This window comes from Engystomops pustulosus, chromosome 4 (genome assembly GCF_040894005.1).
Source record: "Engystomops pustulosus chromosome 4, aEngPut4.maternal, whole genome shotgun sequence".
Taxonomy (NCBI): domain Eukaryota; kingdom Metazoa; phylum Chordata; class Amphibia; order Anura; family Leptodactylidae; genus Engystomops; species Engystomops pustulosus.
Window position 1 is genome coordinate 192,231,259 of NC_092414.1, and position 25,325 is coordinate 192,256,583.

Genomic DNA, 25,325 nt, shown 5'->3' on the forward strand with positions numbered 1-25,325 from the left:
AGTGAGGTGTATGTTACATGGGGCTGCGTGTCTGGGGGTGAATGAGGTGTATGTTACATGGGGCTGCGTGTCTGGGGGTGAATGAGGTGTATGTTACATGGGGCTGCGTGTCTGGGGGTGAATGAGGTGTATGTTACATGGGGCTGCGTGTCTGGGGGTGAATGAGGTGTATGTTACATGGGGCTGCGTGTCTGGGGGTGAATGAGGTGTATGTTACATGGGGCTGCGTGTCTGGGGGTGAATGAGGTGTATGTTACATGGGGCTGCGTGTCTGGGGGTGAATGAGGTGTATGTTACATGGGGCTGCGTGTCTGGGGGTGAATGAGGTGTATGTTACATGGGGCTGCGTGTCTGGGGGTGAATGAGGTGTATGTTACATGGGGCTGCGTGTCTGGGGGTGAATGAGGTGTATGTTACATGGGGCTGCGTGTCTGGGGGTGAATGAGGTGTATGTTACATGGGGCTGCGTGTCTGGGGGTGAATGTGGTGTATGTTACATGGGGCTGCGTGTCTGGGGGTGAATGAGGTGTATGTTACATGGGGCTGCGTGTCTGGGGGTGAATGAGGTGTATGTTACATGGGGCTGCGTGTCTGGGGGTGAATGAGGTGTATGTTACATGGGGCTGCGTGTCTGGGGGTGAATGAGGTGTATGTTACATGGGGCTGCGTGTTTTGAGCGGACTGAAGTGTATGGAGATGTGGTACTGGGGGGCTCGGCGGCTGTATGTGGATATGGCACTGGGGATAGTCAATAATGAGCAAGAGGATGTGTATGTTACATTAAGTGGGGGTCTCCACCAGACTTTGCGCCCAGGGGCCCCCACCAATCTTAATCCGGCCCTGTGAACCATTATTTCATACATTTCAAACTTTATGATAATGGGTTCAAATTATGACCTTGGACTCTCCATACTTAGGCCCCTTCCACACTCGCGTTGCATTTCACGTCAGAGTTTGATCAGGGTGCGATCAGGGTTCGCATTTTTCATCAGAGTGCAATCAGTTTTCAGTCAGAGTTTGTTCAGTGTCTCAGTTTTTCAGGCGCGTTTTCAATGCAATTTCAATGTGTTTTTCACGTGCAGGTAATGCGCGTGAAATGGACTCAGGACTGAGCTCTATCTTTTTTATGCCAATTGATGCGTGATAAACGCATTGCACTTGCATGTGTCTCAGAGTGCGATGCGTTTTTGATGCGTCTCCATAGACTTGCATGGTGCGTTTTTCACGCACGTGACTTGCAAAAATAGAGCATGCTGAGATTTAAACGTGCGTTAAAAAAAACGCGTGTGTGTGCGTGAAAAAAAATGCAAGTCTGAAAAGACCCATTGATTACAATGGGTCAGAGTGCAATGCAAGTCCTGCGCGTCAAAAGCACGCGCAGAAAACGTGCATGAAAAACGCAAGTGTGAAAGGGGCCTTAGTCAGGAAAATATGCAAAAACATTTTCCAGTATGGGATAAAGGAAACATTGCCTGTTAGCTACTTTGTAAGGCACCCCTCTTACCAGGCATGAGGTAGGTACGTTACAAGGAAGAAATGTTTTCCTTATCCAATACTGGAAAATATATTTGCATTTTTTCACAAAATTACCCAGTGTAGCATCAATGGCTGTAAGTCTGCACATTCCTGTAAGGTGGCCGTAATTGGCAAAGTTTCTGTAAGGAGATATCTTACTTCCCTAACCTACAGTTTTTGTTGTAGCATACGGGAGCTGGTCTTTGTCCCATATATCAATATCTAGGTGATACCTGAGCCCCCACATTGATTATATTACACCCATTGCTTGCTTGTTTTTAACACTTACCCATCCAACCCCCTCCATCCTGTTATATATTACTTCTGCTTTTCCTATCTTCTCTATTTCTCACAGAGCACAAAAATGCTAAGCAAGCAATATGAGAGAATGAGGATCAAGAACATGAAAATTATAGTGAGTGTAAGGCCCCTTCCACACTAGCGAGTGTGATGCGATGAACTCGCATCACACTCGCAACGCAAGCTGCCGGGAACGCACGGCCCGAACGCTGCACCGCGGGAGTGAACTCAGCATGTCAGTTCACTCCCGCGGTGCAGGGTTCGGGCCGTGCGTTCCCGGCAGCTTGCGTTGCGAGTGTGATGCGAGTTCATCGCATCACACTCGCTAGTGTGGAAGGGGCCTAAGGGAGAAATCATCTGCAGGGGCCCATAAAGGAAATGTCCCAGGCCCTGAACATTGTGTGCTCATTGGGGGTCATTTACTAAGGACCTGAATCGCGTTTTTTCGTCAGGTTAGTAAATAAATGGGAGAACACAATTCCTGTTTCCTCCCTGTGAAGGAAGTGCGGATGTGTAATATGTGCTTCATTCACCTCTATAGGGCTGCGTATGACCATATATTTTGGAGCCCCATAGAAGTTAATGGAACTCTGGTTACACATGTGCATCAGGGCCTCTCCCACATGAGGGATGTTTGGTCCAGGTTGTGGCTGGTGATCCCATTGGTTGGACTCCATCCTAATGTCAACTAACTCCCCTCGACCCCTTCCAATGTTTCTGGGGTCCACAATCCCCAGGGGGATATCATTTCTTTCCTTTCTTTTAAAATAACAGACATTGCCAATTGCAGAGAAAGACTTTAAAATAACTATTAAAACATATGAGAAGTTACTGAAGCATAAATACATTTCATACAAGTGTTAAAACCACATATTAAAAAACACAAAGTAATGTCAGTAGGTGGAGCCACCTATAGTGGTATAAATATAAGGACTGCGGTTACACCCTGCACGGGTCTTCAGGATCCGGAGGTCTTCCTGCAATAGGAGAAGAATAGGATGAATAATGACACATGGTGGGGGGTGACTTTCAAAATGTCTGCAGGGTTAGATGACACACTAAAGTGACTTGACCACATTGTCCAATAAGAATGCAGCACTGCTGGCCAATCACTGCTGTCACTTCACCGGAAGAATCGGGAAGCACATTTTCCAATTGTATCATCATCAGAAGTTTATGTATGAAAGTAACTAATTTGTAATAATAAGCAAAAATAACTAACCATAATAGGTAAAAGGCGTAGAAAACCTGTGACATCCCCCCCTAGTGGTGGCCGCAGGCAGACAGAATTTAATTTTATGATTGTTTCTACTCATTATTTCTACTTCATTAGGAAACAGAGCTCTAACCTCAATACAGAAAAGCACAAAAAAAATATGTGGATGTCTTTACCTGATTTCGTGCATCAATTATTTCCCAGTGTTACCAGTAGAATAATAACAATTTGGAGAACTGTCCACCTCCATGACCACAAACAAGCCAGGGAGCTGCCATCTGCAACACAAAGACACAAGAGACATCATCATGAAACTGGGTGCTGTGGTTTCATGGTTTGAACTGTGCACAGGTCTGCTGGTCATTCATCCTTATAATCAGGTGCGCCTTATAATCCGGTGCGCCTTATATATGAACCATACTTACAGACAACAGCTGCCTTGAACTGTGCACAGGTCTGCCACCTGCTGGTCATTCATCCTTATAATCAGGTGCGCCTTATAATCCGGTGCGCCTTATATATGAACCTAGACGTTTTAGCAGGCATTTATTGATGGTGCGCCTTATAATCCGGTGCGCCTTATAGTCCGAAAAAAAACCCGGTAATAATAAAATTATATTTATTAATGGTTATCTGGGAGCTGGGCACCTGAATGAGTTATGGGATTCATGAATCACTAGTGTTGATGGAGAATCCAGTTCTTTAAAAGTAACCACTGTAAGTAAACATATCTTTGAAAACTGCTATTGTACATCAGTACAACTTTCCCTATATTGGTATTCCTCTTTCCTGAAAAATTCCACAGTGTGTTTGTAAAGTTATCTATTAATTTCCAGCTCAGCTGCTCCGCCAGCTTCCTCATTGAGAAGGAGCCTGCTTTCTCTTCAGCTGAGGGAGGAGTGATTGAGGGGGTTGACAGAGAGCGAGATACTGGCTGTATGTGATTGGCTAAAGGCAATTGCTCCGAGAGATGGTGAATGAGGGGGTTGTGAGACAGCCTATGATTTCCTGAAAATAAATCAGCTACCCCTCCCTCAGGAATTCTCTTCTTAATAGGAATTGATTAGATGAGAAGGAAGGACATGGGTATGCTGGACACAGCTCAGAGAAAAGACAATGAGCATAGTTACATGGAGTCACAGATGGTCACCTTTATAAACGGACTGTGGAGCTTTTCAGGCATGAAGAATAACAATATAGGGATAGCTGTACTGCCGTATAATAGAAGATTTCAAAGTTATGCTAAGTTAGCATGGGTTACTTTAAGTGACAGGCAATGGGCCACATATGAAGCAATCTGTACTTGTAACTCTGGTGTAGATTGCACAAAAATACATATGCAAACTCCTTGCACATGTATTTATGAAGTGTTTCCACTAGTACTATCTCGCGGCTGCACTGTGTCTACCATGAGCCCATACAATTTGCCTCACTAATAATAAATGTGGGTCAATAAGTTGTGAATTTTTTTTTCTAAACTTAAAAGAAATCTACCATTAAAATCAAGTATGATAAATGGTGCCCTTTACTCATAGATCTAGGCATTGTGACTGTGGTAATTTGTTATCCATCACCTCCTTCCTTCTAAAATATTTTTTTTTAATTATGCTAATGAGCCATACGAGCTCTGGGGGCATAACCAAGGACCCTCTGTGCTGTAGCTTCAAAAGCTCTTACAAGGTGCAGGAGAACTTTCCCCTCCCCTCAGTACTTCTTCCCTCCCTATGCTTGTCTTAATCTTACACAGTGGCAAAGGGGAAGTGCTCCTGCACAGTGTAACAGCCTGTGAAGCTACAGCACCAAGGGGCTCTAATAACACCCCTCAGAACCCTTCTGATAACAAACACAAGAAGCTTACCACAGTCACGGTGCCTGGATCTATTAGTAAATGCCCCTGGTTTACCCATGCTTGATTTTAATGGTAGATTCCCTTTGATACAAAAAAATCACCCAGTTGACAGCCATTTGAAGCCCACTTTATAAACTTACCATTTGTTCCAATGAAGACTTTACAATCAGGTGGTGCCCAGCCCTCTTCACAATGACACTGCAGATCATGATCACAAACCTGTAGGGAACAAGTATCATTCACTACAGAATATATCCCTTTCCAGTGTGGGACATGTACGGCTGTGGTACATGGGAGGTCTGGGGGCCGCACTCAGACTCACCGCATGTCCTGTGCATTTGGCATCACAGCCTGCTGTCAGGTAGGTCTTCTCTATGCTGGAACAGGCCCCATTGATACAGACCTGTAAGACACATTGGGGAGATCTATTATTCCTCCTCAAACAGAAAATCACCCAATCTCTTCCAGTTTCCATGCTTCTCCACCCCGCACGCCACAAGTTATAAACTAAATGGTGTAGACTAGTGCTCCGAGAAAGGGGGGGGGTCCCATAAATTAAAATATGAGTCTCCCTGAGGCGCTCGGGTGACGTAGCAAACAATGTTACTCGGGAACTTCTTATTGGGACACGTCTACCATCAGAAGAAGTGATGGCGCAGCTTTATATATATATATATATATATATATATATATAGCTATGTGTGTGCCGTATACTCACATTTGTAGCGCTGCACTTGGTCCCTGTAGCCACCATTCCTGCAGGTGCAATGGCTTTACACTGGCCAGAGGTAATCATATTGCCTCTGATGTTCGGAGTCTGTGCACCACCCGTGCAGTAGAGAAGACCACACTTTGCACTGCTGCAATGAAACACATATCAGTGAGTGCTCTAGTATAGTCAGGGCCCATATCCAACCGCCGAGGGAGGAAGACCCACAGAAACATCTCTAATGATAGATCTCTACATCCATTACCTGCAGGGCCGGCGCCAGCACTGGGTATACCTGGGCAAGTGCCGGGGCCCAGAGCTGCTGGGGGGCCCACTTAAGGCCGTACATAAGGAATCCAATCGGGTGAGGGGGCTGTATCTAATGAATCCATAGGATGTGAGGGGGGGGGGGGCTTATATAAAATAACCATGAGGGGGCTGTTTGGGATGATAAACTAGGGAATATTTTAGGACAGGAGACTGTTTTAGTTTTAGAATTTTGAATGCTTTCATCCATAATTCCATCCATTATCTACCTTTTTGCCACATTATTTCCCAGGCCATTTCTCAGTTTTTTTCATCAATCTCTGCTACAAACTATAACTTTTTTTTCTTGCCCTAGATGTCTTGGTCTTGTTTTTTTGGACTAAATAGCACAATTTTGAATTATCAATAGAACACTTTGCTGAATTCCAATTAAAGAAATCCTGCAGTGTATACGCCCTGTGTGAACCCAGCATAAAGCTAGAGATACATTTCTGCACTTGTTCAATGAATCCGGAACGGCGCAATAGCTGGATTTCTAGACTGGACACTGCTTTAGTTTTTGAGTCTGTTTTTTGGTGGGCTTTGGTCCATAGTTGGTGCTTGGAATACCCTCTTTGCTTTTGGTTGCTCAATTTGGGCGCAGCTTTGGAATACCGACACATTTTCAGCTCTTTTAGCTTGCCAACACTATTTTTGTCGCAATGTTTGACGTACAATTAAACTAGCAATAAGCTGGTCTACTAAGTTCTATTTTACCTTCATGGATGTGGAGTTATTTTAGACCCTTTTGGGTTGTGCGCCAATTTATTAAAGGGGTTTTCCCATGAAAAAAAGTTTTCAAATAGAGATCATTTTTTATCCTTTACTTTACAATTTTACTCAGTTTTATTGCTGTTTTAACGCCTATAACCAGAGTGTGGGCTCCCTAAGAAGATATTTCATGATCCCTCTGTGCTATGAGATGCTGTGTGCTGACAATGTACTTAGATTATCAGGATACAGGGTTTATCTACACTTTCATTTAGCTTCTAAACAGTATATTAGTATCTGAAAAACAGAGTCAGCTCTGCTATGTCACCCCTCCCGTGGGATACAGAGCTTCTGTGTCCTCTCCATGCTACTGGCTGAACCAGGAAGTGCCTGTGTCTGTGGTGCTGTCTGCCTCCTACCCCTCCCCCTCCTCCTGCAATGCAAGATAAGCTAGAGGCACATTACCCGTCAAAGGGAGAAGTAAAAGGCAACCGGCGCTTTGATGAACCCACGATAAGCTAGAGGGAATTGTCCGACCATAGTCAGAAGAGTTGTGGTCAGATCCAGGGACAACCAAAATTGTAAACACCAGGACTGATAGGGACAGTTTGGAATTATATCTGTGAAATGCTGTATCTTTTGTCAATAAAATTGAATAAGAGAATATGTTATTTTGTTATCCTAAGTATATTTAAGAATCTTGTCTTAGAGGGAACACCCCTTTAGGCCCTTGCACCACAATCTAACATTTCAGTCTAATGTACCGCAGAATTAGTGCACAAAAAAACTATGGACATGGATGCCCCCATGTGAGTCTCATTCACGCTAATGTGGTGAAATCCAGCCACGATCTGGGATTCACACACCCAATCATATTGCCAATCATATTCACACAAGCTGTAAACACCATCAACATAAATTTGGTGAACTCTCATTTCAGTATACTGGGGCAGATTTACTTACCCGGTCCTGTCGCGATCCAGCGGCGCGTTCTCAGAGGAGGATTCGGGTTCTGCCGGGATTCACTAAGGTAGTTCCTCCGACGTCCACCAGGTGTCGCTGCTGCGCTGAAGTCCGTCGGAGTTCACTGAAGTTCACTATCCTATTCCTGGTGCAGGTAAGCACGTGTCAAGCGACACAGTTTTTAAAAAAAATTCTGTGGTTTTGCCCAATCAGTCGGGTTTTCCAACGGCCACGCCCCCCGATTTCCATTGCGTGAAAGCCGGCGACGATGTGCCACAAACCGATCGCGTGCGCCAAAAACCTGGGGCAATTCAGGGAAAAACGCGGGAAACTGGACAAAAATGCGTGAATCGGACCCTTAGTAAATGACCCCCACTGTGTGTTGTCCTGTGTGACCCAAGCCTCAGTGTGGTTGATTTTCAGGGACCACCCAGCCAAAATGTTTGTACAGAACTACAGAATTTGTGTTGCAGAGCTTTTTACAGTGAATTAGCAGTTTATCTTCAGTGACTCAGATTCAAGTGCTGGGAAGTCATTGTGGAAATCATGACCCTGTGATTAATTACATTACTTTTTACTATACAATAAAACACTTTTCAAACCCCTTTACATTTTTCCCTCTTTGTTTCATAACAGCTAATTGGTAAGATCAAAAAAGTTTTAGCAAAGATATTTTTGCTAAAAATGGAAATATCCCCTGGTGATAAGTATTTGGCCTCTTTGCTCAGTGTTGAGTAGAAGCAGTTTTGGAGCTGGTGCAGCCAGGAGTCTTCTTGGGAAGATGCAACAAGTTTCTCACTCCTGGATTTGGGGATTCCCTGCCTCTTCCTTGCAGATCCTCTCCAGTTCCATCAGGTTGGATGATGAACGTTGGTGGGGGCCATTTTCAGGTCTCCCCAGAGATGCTCAATTGGGTTTAGGTCCGGGCTCTGGCTGGGCCGGTCAGGGATGGTCACAGAGATGTTCTGAAGCCTCTGCTGTGTTATTTTACCTGTATGCTTAAGGTCATTATCTTGTTGGAGGCTGTACCTTCGGCCCAGTCTGAGGTCCAGCGCACTCTGGAAGAGGTTTTCCTCCAGGATATCTCTGTACTTGGCCGGATTGTTCTTTCCTTCTGTTACAACCAGTGGTTCTGTCCCTGCTCCCATAACATGATGCTGCCACCACCACGTGTCACTTTTGGGATTGTATTTGGCAGGTGATGAGAAGCGCCTGGTTTTCTCCGCCGCTGAGAATTAACACCAAAAAGTTCAGTCTTCATTTCATCAGACCAGAGAATCTTATTTCTCATAGTCTGGGAGTCCTTCATGTGTTTTGCACACTGTATTCAGCTTTCATACGTCTTGCACTGAGGAGAGGCTTCCGTCTGCAGACTCTGCCATAAAGCCCTGACTGGTGGAGGCTCCAGTGATAGATGACTTTGTGGAACCTTCTCCCATTCCCCTTCAGCCACAGTTATCTAGTGGTTCTTCTTTACCTCTGTCACCAAGGCTCTTCTCCTAGGATTGTTAGTTTGGCTGAATGGCCAGATTGAGGAAGAATTATGGTCGCCCAAAAGTTCTTCCATTTAAGGTTTATGAAGGTCACTTGAGGAACCTTGAGGGCTGCATTTATTCTTTGGTAACCTTGGCCAGATCTGTGACTTGTCACAATTCTGTCTTTGAGCTCCTTGGGCTTATTTGCTTTGAAATGCACTATGAGCTGTGAGGTCTTATATAGACAGGTGTGTGCCTTTCCTAATCAAGTCCTATCAGTTTAATTAACACAATTGGACTCCAATGAGTAGAGCCATCTCAAGGAGGATCAGAAGGAAATGGACACCATGTGAGATAAATATGAGTGTCGCAGCAAAAGGTCTAAATACTTATGACCATGTGATATTTCAGTTTTTCTTGTTTAATAAGTTGGCAAAAATATACATTTTAGATGTTTTTATGTCAATATGTGGTGCAGAGTGTACATTAATGAGCCAAAAAAAGAATTTTTTTGATCTTACCAGTTGACTGCAATAAAACAAAGAGTGAAAAATTTAAAGGAGTCTGAAAATTTTCCGTACCCACTGTAGGTCTTCTGAGCCTTTGCTCAGCTAATTTTGGCACTCCCATAGACTGGAAAGGAGAGCGACAGCACATGCTTGGCCAACTCTTGATGTGGCATGGGCATGGATCTCATATCTCATATCGTTCACAAGAAAAGTATGGGTCCCACATCTATCAAGTATTTGTAAGAACAGATTTAAACCAAAAAATGAGGTGGCAGCACCCCACACATAGTTAGGGACCTGCTGCATTTTAAAGTAGCAACATGACTTTACAAAGTTTCATCCACATCCTACACCACAAACTGACTTTACCCCACAACATTCACCCTTTCAAGCTCAGCTGCCGTTTCATAGACTTAGAAGTACAAAATAAAAGTGGTCACATAGAGTGTGCAGGAGGCCGCAGTGTGATAAGATACTCACTCTTTGTCACATGGGATGTAGACTTTCCCTTCATTCTTGCAGTAGCCCCTTATGCTGCCTTCTCTATTCAGCCTGAAGCACTCATCAGATCCAGCGACCACTCCTGGAGACGAAGAAGCTAAATAAGTAACCAAGGCTGGGTTCACACCTCATTTTTTACCTTATTTTGGGTGGACACGTCAGGAGGATCATTCCACTCAGCACAGGGATTAACCAAGATATGATCCTGCATCAGTGTAGCTACAGCATTCTCAAGGTATGTTTGCTTCATAATTCATCAAATCCAATGGTAGGTTTTCTTTAAAATCATAACCCTCATCCAAGATGCCACGGGTGGATGGAAACAGTTCTCTCTGGGGCACTCCCTAGGTATATTTATGTGAGGATCCCAGGTAGGTGGTAGAGGGGGGGCCCATGATGTTATGTGGCTTCCAGGGATCACACTGAGACAAGGGATGCGAAACATCAACTCACGGCTTATTTATTCTAGAACACCAACTTGATAGAGGCAAAAGGCCAAGGTAACAGTCTAACTGGTCCCAGGTCACTGATTGGATTGTGTTTGGTAAACACAGCCTGGTTTAGGTATCTTCAGGCTGTGGAGGTTAGAATCTGCTTCTAGCAGTGGTTCTATGCAGGTTCTGTAAGGCAGAGTCCTGCAGCAGGAGCAGGCCGGGCATCTGCAGGCCATGTGTCTGGAGACATCTGATTCTCATGACTGGAACTTAACGCTCCCAAAAGACCTCTCTCTCCCTGTAACTTTCCAGCCACAAGGAGTTTTATGAACACCCTATGGGGGTGGGGGGAGTGTCAAGTTCCATTATCCAACCAGGGATCTTCTTACAATATGGAATTAACATTCATAAACATGACAATCCTATTGGTCACAATTTAAACATTTCCTTCCCAGGCAGGATTATTACAATACCAAATATGGACAGTAGAAAGCAATGTTCCTAAGGAATGAATATATCATGTTGAGAGCAAAGAACATGTTCTTAAAGGGGTTGTCCGAGTTTAAAAAAAAAAAAAATATGTGGCCGGGAGCGGGGTTACTAAAACAATAAAGCTGTACTTACCTCCCGGTGCCCTCCCGTATCCAGCGCTGCTGTCGCTCCGGTCCGGGGGCCATGTAAACAAACATGGCCGCCGGAGCAGCGCTGGACTCAGCTTCCGGCCGGCCGTGGCCAGGTACGCCTATCCGTCCCTATACACAGCATTGTGTATGGGGACCGGAAGGTTGTCGCATCCGGCCGGAAGCTGAATGCAGCGCTGCTCCGGCGGCCATGTTTGTTTACATGGCCCCCGGACCGGAGCGACAGCAGCGCTGGATACAGGAGGGCACCGGGAGGTAAGTACAGCTTTATTGTTTTAGTCAGCCCGCTCCCGGCCACATATATTTTTTTTTTAAACTCGGACAACCCCTTTAAAGGCAACTTCCTATGGAACTACACAGATTGCAGGATTAGCTGGCCATACTTTACCTGCATCTAGAGGGCATTGAAGGCACACAAGGTTTGTAATGTAACCAGTCCGCCGGGCTATTACACAAGTCTGCCAACTTCTAAACTCCTTAAGAACATGGTTTGTCATTTCTGACAATCGCTTGTTCTTCTTACAGTGCACCAAATACAGACAGTCCCTGGGTTACGTACAAGATAGGTTCTTTATGTTTGTTCTTAAGTTGAATACGTATGTAAGTCTGAACTGATATATTTCATAATTGTAACTGCAGACAAATGTTTGTTGCCCCAGTAAAATTGGACTTCCAAAATTTTGTGCTGTCATGAGAACAAGGATTATTTATAAAACTTAATTACAGAAACCTTACAGGTGATCATTGCAGCCTGCAATGACTAAAGTAAAGCAGTATAATCCAAGATGATACAGGTTTACATTCAGTCGATTGAAAAAAATATTATATGCTGCCTGATAAAAGAACACTTAAAATTAAATTCTTTTTTTGGTATTTTGTTTAAAGTGGGCTATACATTAGCCATATTAAATATTAAGTCAGGCTTCCAGAAGTACCTAAAAAAGTTCATATAGATGGTAATGCGGACAAAAGAAATACAGTACAAGTGTCAGAATCACTTGTTCTAATTCGACAAGGCGTATGACATTAACTCTCAGCAAGGTATATCAGACAAAAGGATAACTGCATTAACGTGACAGCTAGTTCCCTTCCCTATTTGTAGCCTGGGTATTGTCTAGGTTTATGCTGAGATAGCTAATGTATTGTGGACATCAAAGTAGTGCTGGTGTCTGAATTCCCATGACTCCACAACTAATGGAAACACACCATTTCAATAACTGAGCATGGACTGTATTGACTACCCTGATTCAGTTATCCTGATAGCACATCAATCTAACGCGTTTCTACATCAGTGGGGCTCATTTACTAAGGGGTCGCACTGCTCACTTTTATCGGAGTGTGCACCTTTTTCGGGGATTACAAGGCTTAGACAAGTGTCGGCGATGGGATTTTGGTGCACGATCCGACTGATTCGGACTGAGCGCTGGATTTAACTTTCAATTGCACTTACAGGCACCACTTAAAAGTTGGTGAACTCTGGAGGACCTGAGCAGGAAAGCGACACATGCAGGTTATTGGGCGTAGGATCTTAGTGAATTGTGGCACAGTGCATTATCGTCAGATAATGCCCTTTCAGGGGAATTCCAGCGGCCGGGTATGTAAATGTGCCCCAGTGCTTCAGAGGTGTTAGTATTACTAGAAGTTTTCATGCAGATGCACCATATCATGTTAAAATTTTATCTAGGTGCATCTGCTGGCGTGTATAAACATCGTTGAGGACATGGTGAATATAGAGTAAGCCCATCCCACAACGGAGAACCAATCCAAGAGGATGGGAGAGTCCCAATCCGGAGGCTCGTCCCGCTGCGTCATATGACACTGTGCCCTGAACGGCAATGTAAATACAATCCGCAATTCGGTCACACCTCTCTGAGGAAGTGCTATCGGACGAGCGCCAATGGAGTCAAAGGGCTCGCAATCAACAGCCAATCAAAATGCCTCAGTTCGGGTGTACAAAAATATGCATACAGCATAATAATTAAAGACAGGGACCGTATTGCGGTATTCATCACTGAATATAGTCACCACCAATATAAACAGGATTACAATGAGCCAAGGAGCCTATGTGCATGAACATGAAAAAATCTGTAACAGTGGGCCTATGTATATGGATATGAAAGAGTCTGTGACACTTCAGACTAAATATGGAGATAACAATAATATCTGGGGTTTAGAATTTCATAGGATAAAAGTCATTTAACCCCCCCAGGTTTTTCTGTGGCCAATATACAAATTCACCTTGCTTCCCGCTGATACAATAACCAATAACTGAAGTTAAGCATCCAGAGAGCTTCACCAGAGGTCACAGTGGTCAGAGAGGTCCGTCTGTCATCAGGGACCACCTGTACATAAAACATCACAGTGCAAATCACTGCTAACATTAGGAAACCGAAAACAGACCTTGCACTACAAATTAATAAATGTGCCCCGTTATGTAGAAATGTTGTTACCTAATGCAGTGAGACTCTACTGATCTACTCACCCGCACCCCAAAAGCCAACACACTGGCTTCTTATGAGTGGGCATTTTCCTCTGTAACAAGCCCCTTCACCTTCCATGCACGGAGAGCCGTTCATTTTATATCTATCCTGTGGACATACCGCAGACTTCCCATCACACATATCAGTAAGGTCACAGTCATCTTTGGCTGGTCTACAAATAGATCCCGCAGGTTTGATCTGTCAGAAAAAGGAATATATAGAGAGCATATAAAGGGAACTAAACTTACAGAAGAAACAAAAGAAAAAAAAAACAAATAAAAAATTCTTAGATAGTAAAGTGCTAGATAAGAAGCAAAATAAGTAATTTTCACGTTTTTTTACAAAATGATTTATGTGTTGCTTGCTGTAGATCCCGGCGTTACCAGAGATAGTAAATAATTGTTCTTAGCTATAACAAAATAGAATCGGTTAACAAAAATATATTTTATATCTATCTATGTATCTATCTCTCCCTGTCTGTCTCTCACTCTCCCTGCCTGTGTCTCTGTCTCTCACTCACTCACTCACTCTCCCTACCTGTCTCTGTCTCTCACGCACTCTCCCTGCATGTCTCTCACTCACTATCCCTGACTGACTGTCTCTATGCCTCTCACTATCCCTGACTGTCTCTCTGTCAGTCACTCACTCTCCCTGCCTGTCTCTCATTCTCCCTGCTTGTCTCTCTGTCTAGCACTCACTCTTCCTTCCTGTCTCACTGTCACTCACTCTCCCTGCCTGTGTTTCACTCACTATCCCTAACTGTCATGGGGTGAAAATGTTGATTCAATACCTAGTGTATGACATTCCCTGATTCACAGGGAGCGACTATGCAAAATTTGGTGATTGTAAATACAACGGTGCAGATTCCTTTAGCGGATATACATACACTCAGCTTTATATATTAGATTGACTTATGTTATGTATGTTGAGAAGTTACTGACCAGTCACACATGTTCATTTTTTTGTGTATTGATTTACCTTACAATCCTGACAACACAGATCATCATCACACTGACACCCTGACCGCAGTCTACACGTTCCGGCGTCACAGCATTTACTTTTACATTCCTAGAAAAGAAACAACAATGTATTTTCTCAATACTTTGTTTCCATGATGTGTTTCCATTTAAAGTATCCAAGGACAATAAGCAATAGATGTCAATACCAGGAAATACCTGGATAAATATGGCCCCTTTCTATATTTTAATTTGAACTGTATTTTTGTGGTGTACTGTGACATCACTGTGTGTATTATCCCTGTACTGTGACATCACTGTGTGTAATATCCCTGTACTGTGATATCCCTGTGTGTATTATTCCTGTACTGGGACATCACTGTGTGTATTCTCCCTGTACTGTGACATCACTGTGTGTATTATCCCTGTACTGTGACATCACTGTGTGTATTATCCCTGTACTGTGATATCCCTGTGTGTATTATCCCTGTACTGTGATATCCCTGTGTGTATTATTCCTGTACTGGGACATCACTGTGTGTATTATCCCTGTACTGTGACATCACTGTGTGTATTATCCCTGTACTGTGATATCCCTGTGTGTATTATTCCTGTACTGGGACATCACTGTGTATTATCTCTGTACTGTGACATCACTGTGTGTATTATCTCTGTTCTGTGACATTGTTGTGTGTATTATCCCGGCAATAATAATAATTCCTTTATTTATATAGCGCACAAAGATTACGCAGTGCTGCATAGAGATTGCCAAATCGGTCCCTGGGGCTCTCAATCTAATCAACCTACCAGTATGTTTTGGAGTGTGGGAGGAAACCGGAGGACCAGGAGGAAACCCATGCAAACACGGAGACAACATACAAACTCTTTGCATATGTTGACCCTGGGACTTGAACCCAGGTCCCCAGCGCTGCAAGGCTGTAATGCTAACCACAAAGCCACCATACTGCCCTAAACTGTGACATCACTGGGTGTATTATATGTAGAAACACAGCAAAGAGAGAGATAAGCAGGCAACTACGTCTCTTTTCACACCAATGGTACACCTGGACAAATGCTAAGTCCGCAAATTCACTTGGTGGTGCACTCCGAAATGACAAAAAGTCCATATAGGTTAAAGACATCCAAATAAAGAAGAGAAGACGGGTCACTCACCAGAACGTGATAATTTATTGCAGCCGACAAAAGCAGGTAGAGAGGTGCCGGACACGCCACAAACTGGGTGTATTATGTCTGTACTATGACATCACTGGGTGTATTATGTCTGTACTGTGACATCACTGTGTATCTTATCTTTGTGCTATGACATAACTATAACTGTCTTATGTATTATAATTGACTGTATCTGTTGATTTCCGAAGGGTGAGAATCTGTCACATAACTCATTCCAGCTAAAATTCGGGTATAATCGTGCACCTCTGTGACCTGAGACGAGCTTCTTTGTACCATGTATGTGGACTGCAGCAGTTACATCACATTGCTGCCGCTAGCCATACAGCCTGTACAGGTCGGTGTACACTGGAGTGGTCATTACCTGGGGCTCTCCGCAGTCACATTGTTCTCCTCCTTCAATAAACTTATTCCCACACACGGGGGGAGTCATGATCTGTGACATCTGAGGTGGATTTAACATGCAGACTGGGAAGTAATTGAAGACGAAGATCTTCATATCATTGATACTGCAGCTGGAGAAGCGGAGTGGAGCTTCGGTCCTGGAATAACGATATTATAGGACTGATTCACAACATGACAGGCGCACAATACTCAAACTGCATGGGAGTAGACTCTGACAATAATCTTTCCATTTACTTGTTAGGAGCAGATTATTGGCCCAAGGGCCCATTTACTTTTTAATCCTAACAAGCCATCAGGAAAGAGTCTTCTGCTGCGTTGGCTCTGCTCCTTTCCCGACAAGCAGGGCAGAAAGCCATTTCTATTGGCTGCTCTGCAGTGACCAGAAAATCACTAAGGAGAGGCCTCGCTGTAGGGAGTGACTGCACGGTGGTCCCATCCAATTGTATTTGACCCGGAAACCTCAACATGATGTTAGATGGAAGTCTCACCCAAGACTTGCATACATCACACAACGAACATCTCCGCATGTACAGCTAGGCTTATCATGAGGCATCCCAAGGTTATGGCCCATCTCATGAGCGACAGTGGCTCCAACTTCAGCAACAACACTTGAGTGATCCTAGAGAGAAGACAGACAGACAGGACGACTAAAGAAGCTTTATGATGTTATAAGAAATCTACCATCAAAATCCATTATGATAAACCAGGGACATTACTCATACATCCAGGCACCATGACTGTGGTAATCTGCTTATATTTGTTATCCATGGCCTCCTTCCTTCTAAAATCAACTTTGAAAAATAAAACAATTAACCTGAAGGGCTTTGGAGGGTGGTGTTATCAAACCCCCTCCGTGCCGTAGATTCACAGGCTGTTGCACTGTCTCCCGGTCTCCCTGCTGCCTCAGCACTTCACCCATCCCTCTGCCTGATGTAATCTCACAGATTTGAACGGAAGAATGCTCCTGTACAGTGTAACAGCCTTTGAAACTACTAAGGCGCTCTGTTAAAATCCCAAAGGAACCCTTCCAGCTCATTAGTATAATTTTAAAAAATAAGAAATGGAGGAGGCCATGGATAACAAATATAAGAAGATACCACAGTCACGGTGCCTGGATCTGAGTAAGTGTCCCTGGTTTATCATGATGGATTTTAATGGTAGATTTCCTTAATGCAAGATTGAAGACATGATACATAACATGCTACCTGGTGGATAGTCAAGTCCCACTAGCGCACCATACAACTGTTATCTGCACCAAGACAATGGGGGAGATTTATCTTTTTTGTAACTAGCTAGTCTGGTGTGAATTAACCTTTTTTTCTGGCAAATGTCCAGTTTTGCGACAGAATTAATTTGTGAAGTCTACATTTTGCATATCGCACAGTTTAAAGCCTTCTCCAACACACATATATCTTAGAAAAAAACATTTCAGTCACAAAATAAATCACAATTTCCCTCCACAAGTAGAGTGAGTGGGCACGACCAGAGATAAACAGGAACATGTGAAAAGTCTCTGGCTGAGCAGGGTTCTGACGGATTCATGAAGAGGCCAGAGCCTCTTCATGTATCCAGCTGGGCCGCCTGGCACGAGCGCCGGCGAATGAGAAATACCTCCCATTGCCGTTGTGTGCACATCATTAAAGAGAGATCTGAGCAATTAGGTGAGCAGTTTAGAAGGCAGGATAAGGCCCCTTTCACACGCGCATGTTCTGCGTGTTGTTTGATGCGCAGAACTTGCATTGCACTCTGACCCATTGGGGGTCATTTACTAAGGGCCCGATTCGCGTTTTCCCGACGTGTTACCCGAATATTTCCGATTTGCGCCGCTTGTACATGAATTGCCCCGGGTTTTTGGCGCACGCGATCGGAATTTGGCGCATCGGCGCCGGCATGCGCGCGACGGAAATCGGGGGGCGTGGCCGAACGAAAACCCGACGTATTCGGAAAAACCGCCGCATTTAAAAAAAAAATTGTGTCGCGAAAATTTCACTCACCTTCATCCTGGGTAGGCCGGTGTATTTCGAGGCATTCCAGCGGACTTCAGCGCAGCAGCGCCACCTGGTGGACGGCGGAGGAACTGCATTGATGAATCCCGGCCGGACCCGAATCCAGCGCAGAGAACGCGCCGCTGGATCGCGAACGGACCAGGTAAGTAAATGTGCCCCATTGAATTCAATGTTTTTTTTCAGACTTGCATTTTTTTTTCACGCACACACACACTTTTTTTTTAACGCGCGTTAAAATCTCAGCATGTTATATTTTTGCACGTTGCGCGCGTGAAGAACGCACCATACATGTCTATGGAGACGCATCAAAAACGCATTTCACTCTGAGATGCATGCAAGTCCAATGCAAGTGCAATGCGTTTTTCACTGATCAGTTGCATTATCTGCGCATGAAAAATGCAATGGAAACACAAAAAAAACCTGCAAGAAAAACTGAGACACTGAACAAACTCTGACTGAAAACTGATTGAACTCGGGTAAAAAATGTCAGTTTTTCACTGACCAAACCCTGATCGCACCCTGATCAGACTCTGACGTGATCTGCAACGCAAGTGTGGAAGGGGCCTTAGGGCTTATGTCAGGAGATTAGATCAGATGCATTTTCCTCTGATAAAAAATATTGCAAACAATTCTTTTATTCGCCTGAAATATTCTGAGATGGAGTGAGGAAATAAAAATTGGAGCATCCCTGTATTCACTCTACTAAAGACAACCCCTTAAAGAAAATCTACCACCAGTGCTTTTTAGAGGTTAAAAAGCTTAACCCCTACATACCTTTATTATCCTTTTGAAAAATCCTTTTATCTGTATGTTAATTAGCCTGAAGAGCTCCAGGGGCATTACCAGAGCTCCTCCGGGGTCCAGCATCATCTCCCCCTCAGCTCTTCTAACCTGCCCGCTCCCTTCTCCAGCCCTCCCCTCCCGATGATGTCAGCCGACTCTTGATGCAGAGGGCAGGAGGGGGAGAGGAGGCATCAGGCGGGTTAGAAAGGCTGCCGGGGGAAAGAAGCCTAATTTACATACAGATTAAAGTATTTATAAAAAGGAACCAGCTATAACCAGATTATAGTTCCTCCCCTTTCCCCTGGAACTCAACACACACTGCTGGCAGGGAGCCAGGTGATGTTTAATAAACAATTAAAAAGCATTGCAATTATTTAGATGCACAACAAATAATCTATTGGAAGCAGTCATCATGACTTTCCTGAGGACAGGTTGTTGACCATCCAGGATGCAATATGATCCATTTACTTAAAGAATGCAGCTTTGATTTCAAGCAAACTTTTGGAAAAAAAATATTTCAGATGTCTCTATCTCTTGTTTCCAGCACATATCCTTCCTACTAAACTGCTCAGACCACTGCTCAGATCCACTACTTCAGTTAAGGGCTCATTCATATATCTGTTTTTTTTTCAGTATGCTATTTTAACCTTTAATGTCTATGTCTTCATTTGCATGTCCATTATTTTCCAGAGACCCGGGGTCAGGCGGAAAATAAATGCTATTTTTTACTACAATATAAGTCAATGGGTCCTCAAAATAAAAGCAGATGACACATGGATGACATCTGTAAGCCGTCCGTTTTTTTCTTATATTATGATGGGAAAGCAGGTTTTTTGAAAATAAACCCGACTAGATCTGCCTGTACTCTGTACTTACCTGGTTAACTCCAGCAGAATTTATCTCACACATCGCAGAAACACCTGCAAATCCAATTGAATTGCCTTCAAAGTCAACATCTCTAGAAGAAACAAAGAATTGCAGGAGAATGTGAAATCCACATAAACAATTACACAAAGACAATGGAAAAGAGTGGGGCTGTAGACGTCATCACTATTAGTCCTGGTGGCTAGAGGCTTACGTGATAAATTGGGCATTGTCATGATGCTTCCTGGGCAGCAGGGACTGAACCCTCCAATCGGAGAATTTCTGCAGGAGCGCGCGGTAATCAGAGCCCACCTCTATCTGGTCTCCAGAGTCCCAGACCTCAACCCCGATGAGGGCGACAAAAATATTGATGGTTTTATAAACCTGCGTAAGAAGGAGAAAGAAAGGAGGCTCTACTACATCAGCGCTGTATATATACTGCCAGTATATTGTAGTATCACCAGAGAGTATGGCGACAGTCTTACCTTATTCACGTAGTTCACAACGTGAAAGAGCCGCTGCTTCACACTTTGTATATCTCGGTCATATTTATTGTACTAGAAGAATAAAGTAGCAAGAAGAATACAAATAATCACCTTATGAGAAATGTTGATGCTGATGCTCTAATGATTTATTCTAAGTTGTTTTGTGTTGGATGTGAAGGGCATCTACCTAAATATTTAGGTGAAGGAAAACCTGACTGTGCTTGTATGAACCTGTGTGATGTAGCCAGAAAACCCAATTGATGAAGGCCCTTTTCATCTCACTTACCATACTCTGGTCAGCCACCATGAACAATTCAACATATTTTTTTGCACTCCACAAATTTTCCTTCTGAAATAGTTGAAAATACGGAATTTCATTAATTATTGTTCACTGGAAAATTCCAACTCTGGTGCTAACCTATACCCTGGAGCTTACGATATAATATCCCTCTGTATTACATACACACATAGGAAGCTAGGCAACCTGAAGGCCCTGATAATCATAAGAGAATCCTGAATTTGGCAAATACTGGAAGACAATGTTATGTGGGGCTTCCGACTTTCCTTAGGTTATGTCAGGAGAAGGAATGGCTGAAATTTGACGTGACCAGACCCTTTTTTTTCTCCAAGATATAACCCATCATGATCTGTGTTCACTATAGAAGCTAATTCTGCCAAGATTCATAGAGAAGACTAGAAATATAATGTTACCTCAACATCCGAGGCCCGAAATGATGAAACAGATGGTGGCTTCCGTGGAAGAGGGTCATTACTGACACCACAGGTTGTGTTGCCGGCTTCTAATTTTTCGTAAACTGCATGTTCCTCTCCGTCTGTGAACTTCAGGGGCTCTATGTAAAAACTCTGCTCCTGTGTCTGGATAAGCCCACTGTGAAATAATAGTCAGCAATGAAAATTTCATAGACATGTTTGCAGATACAACGCTCTTCAACATCTACATCAAATCGATGGTCACAGCTCTAAAGACTTCCTCCATATTGGACCTTACCCCTCAAGGTGAAATTTCTATTGTATTTTGAGACATTAGAAGCTGAAGCCATATCTGGACAACAAGTAACCCCACAGACAAACCAGTCTTCTGCTGGCACCGACTCATTGGCCACAGTATGGCTAATAAATCAGGGTGGCATAGACAGACTTACATTTCAGGGAGCGCAACAGTGTCCTTCTTTTTCCCCTGTCTTTCTTTCATATTTAAGCAGTTTGTGTAAATCAGCTTGGAAAAAAAGGAACCTGATAAAGTGTCCAATGAATTATCTCTTTACAGACAGTCCATGGATAGTGTAATCTCCTCAGACAGCTGAATCATAAATGGAAATATTATGTAGATTTAGAAAGAGTCTATTTTTAGCCTCCTTATCAGTCTGAAGTGAGTGAACCTATGAAAGGCTCAGATGCACTGCTCACTACAGGAGAAAAAGCAGAAAAAAGGCACAAATAAGCTGCTTTATTTAAAAAGTATATTACAAAGTTTACTATGAGCACTTGCTCTATTCATTTCTGAAATGAAAAAAACTACCATCAAGCATGATAACCAGGGACACTTACTCATAGATCCAAGCACCGTGACTGTGGTAGTCTTCTTCAACATATCATGGATCTATGAGGGAATGTCCCTGGTTTATCATATGTGATTTTGACGGTATTTCTTATTTTATTTATTATTTAATGGCGTACTTATACCTTAAATAGGAAATAGATTGATGTGAGATAGATAAATAGATACCTTAGCCCATTACATGTACTGAGTGTGACCATTGAGTCTTTCTCGTGCTGTACATGCCCCTGGTAGTAGCAGTGATCCTGGAGAGATAATATATACCATTAGAAAACGAGACCTACAAGACAATCAGAATATAGTTATAGATCTACATGTTTTTTCATTTCTGCAATCCAGACCTCAGCTTCCATGAGTGTACATAACTGTATGTCTGCTATGGAACCAGGTTTCTACAGTTTATAGGCAAAAAAATAATAAAATTAAGCATAAGTACAAATATTACCAAAGAGAAAGGACCAGTTGTGTGGGAGCCCAAGTTATGGTGTGGTTACCCCAGCCCCCAGGGCAATGTACTCTGCTAAGTACTTTATGGCATACAAGGAGTCAATGAAGTGATTGGGCTTGTTGGGTTTCTCATATTGCACATTATGCATATTGCGTTGTTGAATCCTGAAGTATTGTGTGTACTTTGGGTTGTCATGAATATAATCATTTTGACACAGTGGTTTGCATTACAGCCTTGCAGCGCTGAGGAACTGGGTTCAAGTCCCAGGGTCAACATCTGCAAAGATTTTGTATGTTCTCTCCGTGTTTAGGTGGGTTTCCTCCCACACTCCAAAACTTACTGGCAGGTTGGTTAAATTGTGAGCCCCATTGGGGACAGGAACTGATGTGACAAGCTCTATGCAGCGCTGCTTAATCTGTGTGCGCTATATAAATAAAGGGATTATTATTATTATAGCCTGGTTCCACAGGTATATGCAGCGGGGATGTGTGTTATGGCCGAAATTAACAACAATGACTCCGAACCTATAAGAGGAGCAAATGGGGCGAAGCGTAATGATTGGCCGCTTAGTCTGTGTGGGCCAAATTGAATTGGGTCAAAGCATGGCGGGCTGTGGGAATGGTTGGTGCAAGACCATATTGGAGGGGCTTTAAATAATGATAGCTGTCACTTCAGCAAATGAACACACATGGGCGAAAGACTGATAAATGCTGGCCCATGAAGACGGACCCACAGCCCTCTCCCGTGCATGCATGGTATCAGTATCCTCTGAAAGTGAAGCAGCATTTGCGTAATTTGTGCAGCCACATTGATGAGCTGATACTGCCATGCATGTGCGGAAGAGCCGACTGACCTCACTGGCAGTAAGCCAGATCATACTTATTAACAGACGACGGAGCATGGAGGGGCTCTAGTGACACTTCACAGAGACATTCAAGCTCCTTTGCATATTTTTAAAAACCTTTTTTTGATTAAACATGTGTTTGGTTTACAGGGTGAAGTTATGTATTAGATTTCCTTTCACTGTAGGACTCAGCAGCAGACTCTGATCAAGCCCCTTTCCATACCTGGCTGTGAGTGAGAGCGGGTATGACAGATGGGATTAGGCCACCCATTACACCTGTCATAGTCAGGGGTGTAACTACAGTGGTAGCAGCCATAGCAGCTGCTATGGGGCCTGCAGTGTCAGGGGCCCCTGGCATCCAACCTGACACACTAAAGAGTGGAGGATGTGCATATACATATTATGCTCCATATGTGAGTATACAAACATGTACATTTTCTGAGGGGGCCACATTCAGAAGCCTGCTATGGGGTTGTGTCTCTCCTAGTTACACTCCTGGCCATAGTTGATACTACCTGTAGAGCAAAAAAATTTAAAAACGGACCTCCAGCCCTTAAATCTTAATATACATGTCTTGGTTCTCATCACACATGTATTTCAAGAGATCTTCCAGGACATTCAAAGGCTTACAAAGGTCCTTATACTTCAGAACTGAAATCTGACACAAGGCTTCCCAAGAAGCCACGTTCTGGCACTGCAGGAGTAGAATTTGAAAGCATTAAAATATTAGACCACAACATACTTAGAACAAACTGTAAATAGCCCAATTCCCCTCTGCTATATTTGTAATTGGAAGCCGGGGACTTTCTTACTGTACCTGATCCTCGGCTCTGCTGGTGACCAATGTGCCGTCCTCCAGATAACGACTTTCTGTGTAATTCTCGGCAAACAGATCACTAAGGAAACACAAATAAGTGTTTAGGGATTTGTTGTTCATAATATACCCCAAAATATTTTATTCTAGGGGATATGTAGAAGTAGTCATCCATCATACATACATCACAGTGACCACTCACTCTGTCTTCTCAATGTGAATAATTGTAGGGATTCCTCCAAGTAGAATCTCATACTGAAGGACATCTGGATAAATGCTCTGGCGATACAACATGAGAGATAAATTAGAGGATTATTTGTATTCAACTGGCTTTTCCCTAAAAATTAACCAATTAATTAACCAATTACTGTTGTAAGTGCTGTAACAGGCATCTGGCTAGATGTTAAAGAATTGGGTAGGGTGAGAGGGCAGTGCAATAGAGAGATCAAAGAACATAACAGTGTGAGGATACTTAAAGTCCAGCTAAAATCCTGGAATATAAATTCATTTTTCAGGGTTCTGCTACTAGTGATAACACACACAGAGGTTTGGTAGACAGATCTCTAGAGTCAAAGATCCTTTAGATTAGACATTAATTATAAGTGCACACGGGGTGGGGGTTACCTGGGTGTCTCTCTTGTAGGCAGCGTGTAGCTTCCGGGGAAAGACAACCTCATATGTCTGTAATCCTGGCATCCGCATAAATACTAAAAGAAAAGAACACTAATCACTAATAAGTAGTAATTGGGCAGTGTAATTTTCATGCTGTATGCTTGTCAAGTTAAAGGGGTTTTCCACTTTTAGCAAACAACTCATGTGGCTTGTGCTATGGAAACTTGTACAATTTTCCAATATGCTTTCTGTATCAATTCACCACGGTTTTCTAGATCTCTGCTTGCTGTCAATGTATAAGAAGCTTCATTATTTACAGGCAGTCCTTGGGTTTGTACTTAAGTTCAATTTGTATGTAAGTCGGAACTGTACATTTCATAATTGTATCTCCAGAACTAATTTTTTTTAGCCCCAGTAAGAACATTTTTTGCTGTAATGGGACCAAGGATTATCAATAAAGCTTTATTACAGACACCTTACAGCTGATTATTGCAGTCTGGAACTAAAGTAGACTTTACCAGAGGTCACAGGGGACAGAGAGGTCCGTCTGTAACTAGGGGTTGTCTATATTTCGGGTGTGCTTAAGTAGGGGACCTCCAGTGCCTCCTGTAGATAAACACCGGTCCCTGGTCATGTGATGTCACACAGGCGCACGGCATGTTATAACACACAGAGAATAATCTGAGCTGTGTTATAACGAGACATGCACCTGTGTGACATCACATGATCAGG

General features: G+C 43.3%; 1 protein-coding gene across 2 annotated transcripts; it reads right to left on the reverse strand.

Moving 5' to 3' along the window:
- Positions 1 to 2,569: 2,569 nt before the first annotated feature.
- Positions 2,570 to 24,690, reverse strand: LOC140127906 (zinc metalloproteinase-disintegrin-like VAP1). Of its 2 annotated transcripts, none has more exons than XM_072149102.1 (19): positions 24,606 to 24,690; positions 24,184 to 24,260; positions 23,985 to 24,063; positions 22,044 to 22,120; positions 21,008 to 21,185; positions 20,583 to 20,645; positions 20,297 to 20,368; positions 20,026 to 20,195; positions 19,824 to 19,905; positions 16,647 to 16,777; positions 16,118 to 16,295; positions 14,588 to 14,677; positions 13,612 to 13,807; positions 10,034 to 10,136; positions 5,599 to 5,737; positions 5,203 to 5,283; positions 5,021 to 5,099; positions 3,208 to 3,309; positions 2,570 to 2,792 (listed from the first exon to the last, which is right to left on the reverse strand). In XM_072149102.1, exons 1-18 carry the CDS (start codon positions 24,681 to 24,683, stop codon positions 3,221 to 3,223), a joined length of 1,962 nt encoding a protein of 653 aa, XP_072005203.1. In that variant the 5' UTR covers positions 24,684 to 24,690; the 3' UTR covers positions 2,570 to 2,792; positions 3,208 to 3,220. The 2 variants fall into 2 exon arrangements, with proteins under 2 accessions (XP_072005203.1, XP_072005202.1); XM_072149101.1 differs by having other exon boundaries at positions 2,571 to 2,792; positions 5,599 to 5,740.
- Positions 24,691 to 25,325: the final 635 nt, after the last annotated feature.

Coding starts and splice junctions, on each gene's coding strand:
- LOC140127906 (XM_072149101.1), bottom strand. CDS start 24,683: ATGCGGATGCCAGGATTACAGACATATGAGGTTGTCTTTCCCCGGAAG. Junction 20,369..20,582: donor TGGTGGCTGACCAGAGTATG/GTAAGTGAGATG, acceptor TTATTCTTCTAG/TACAATAAATATGACCGAGA. Junction 3,310..5,020: donor AGTCTTCATTGGAACAAATG/GTAAGTTTATAA, acceptor TTTGTGTTGCAG/ATGGCAGCTCCCTGGCTTGT.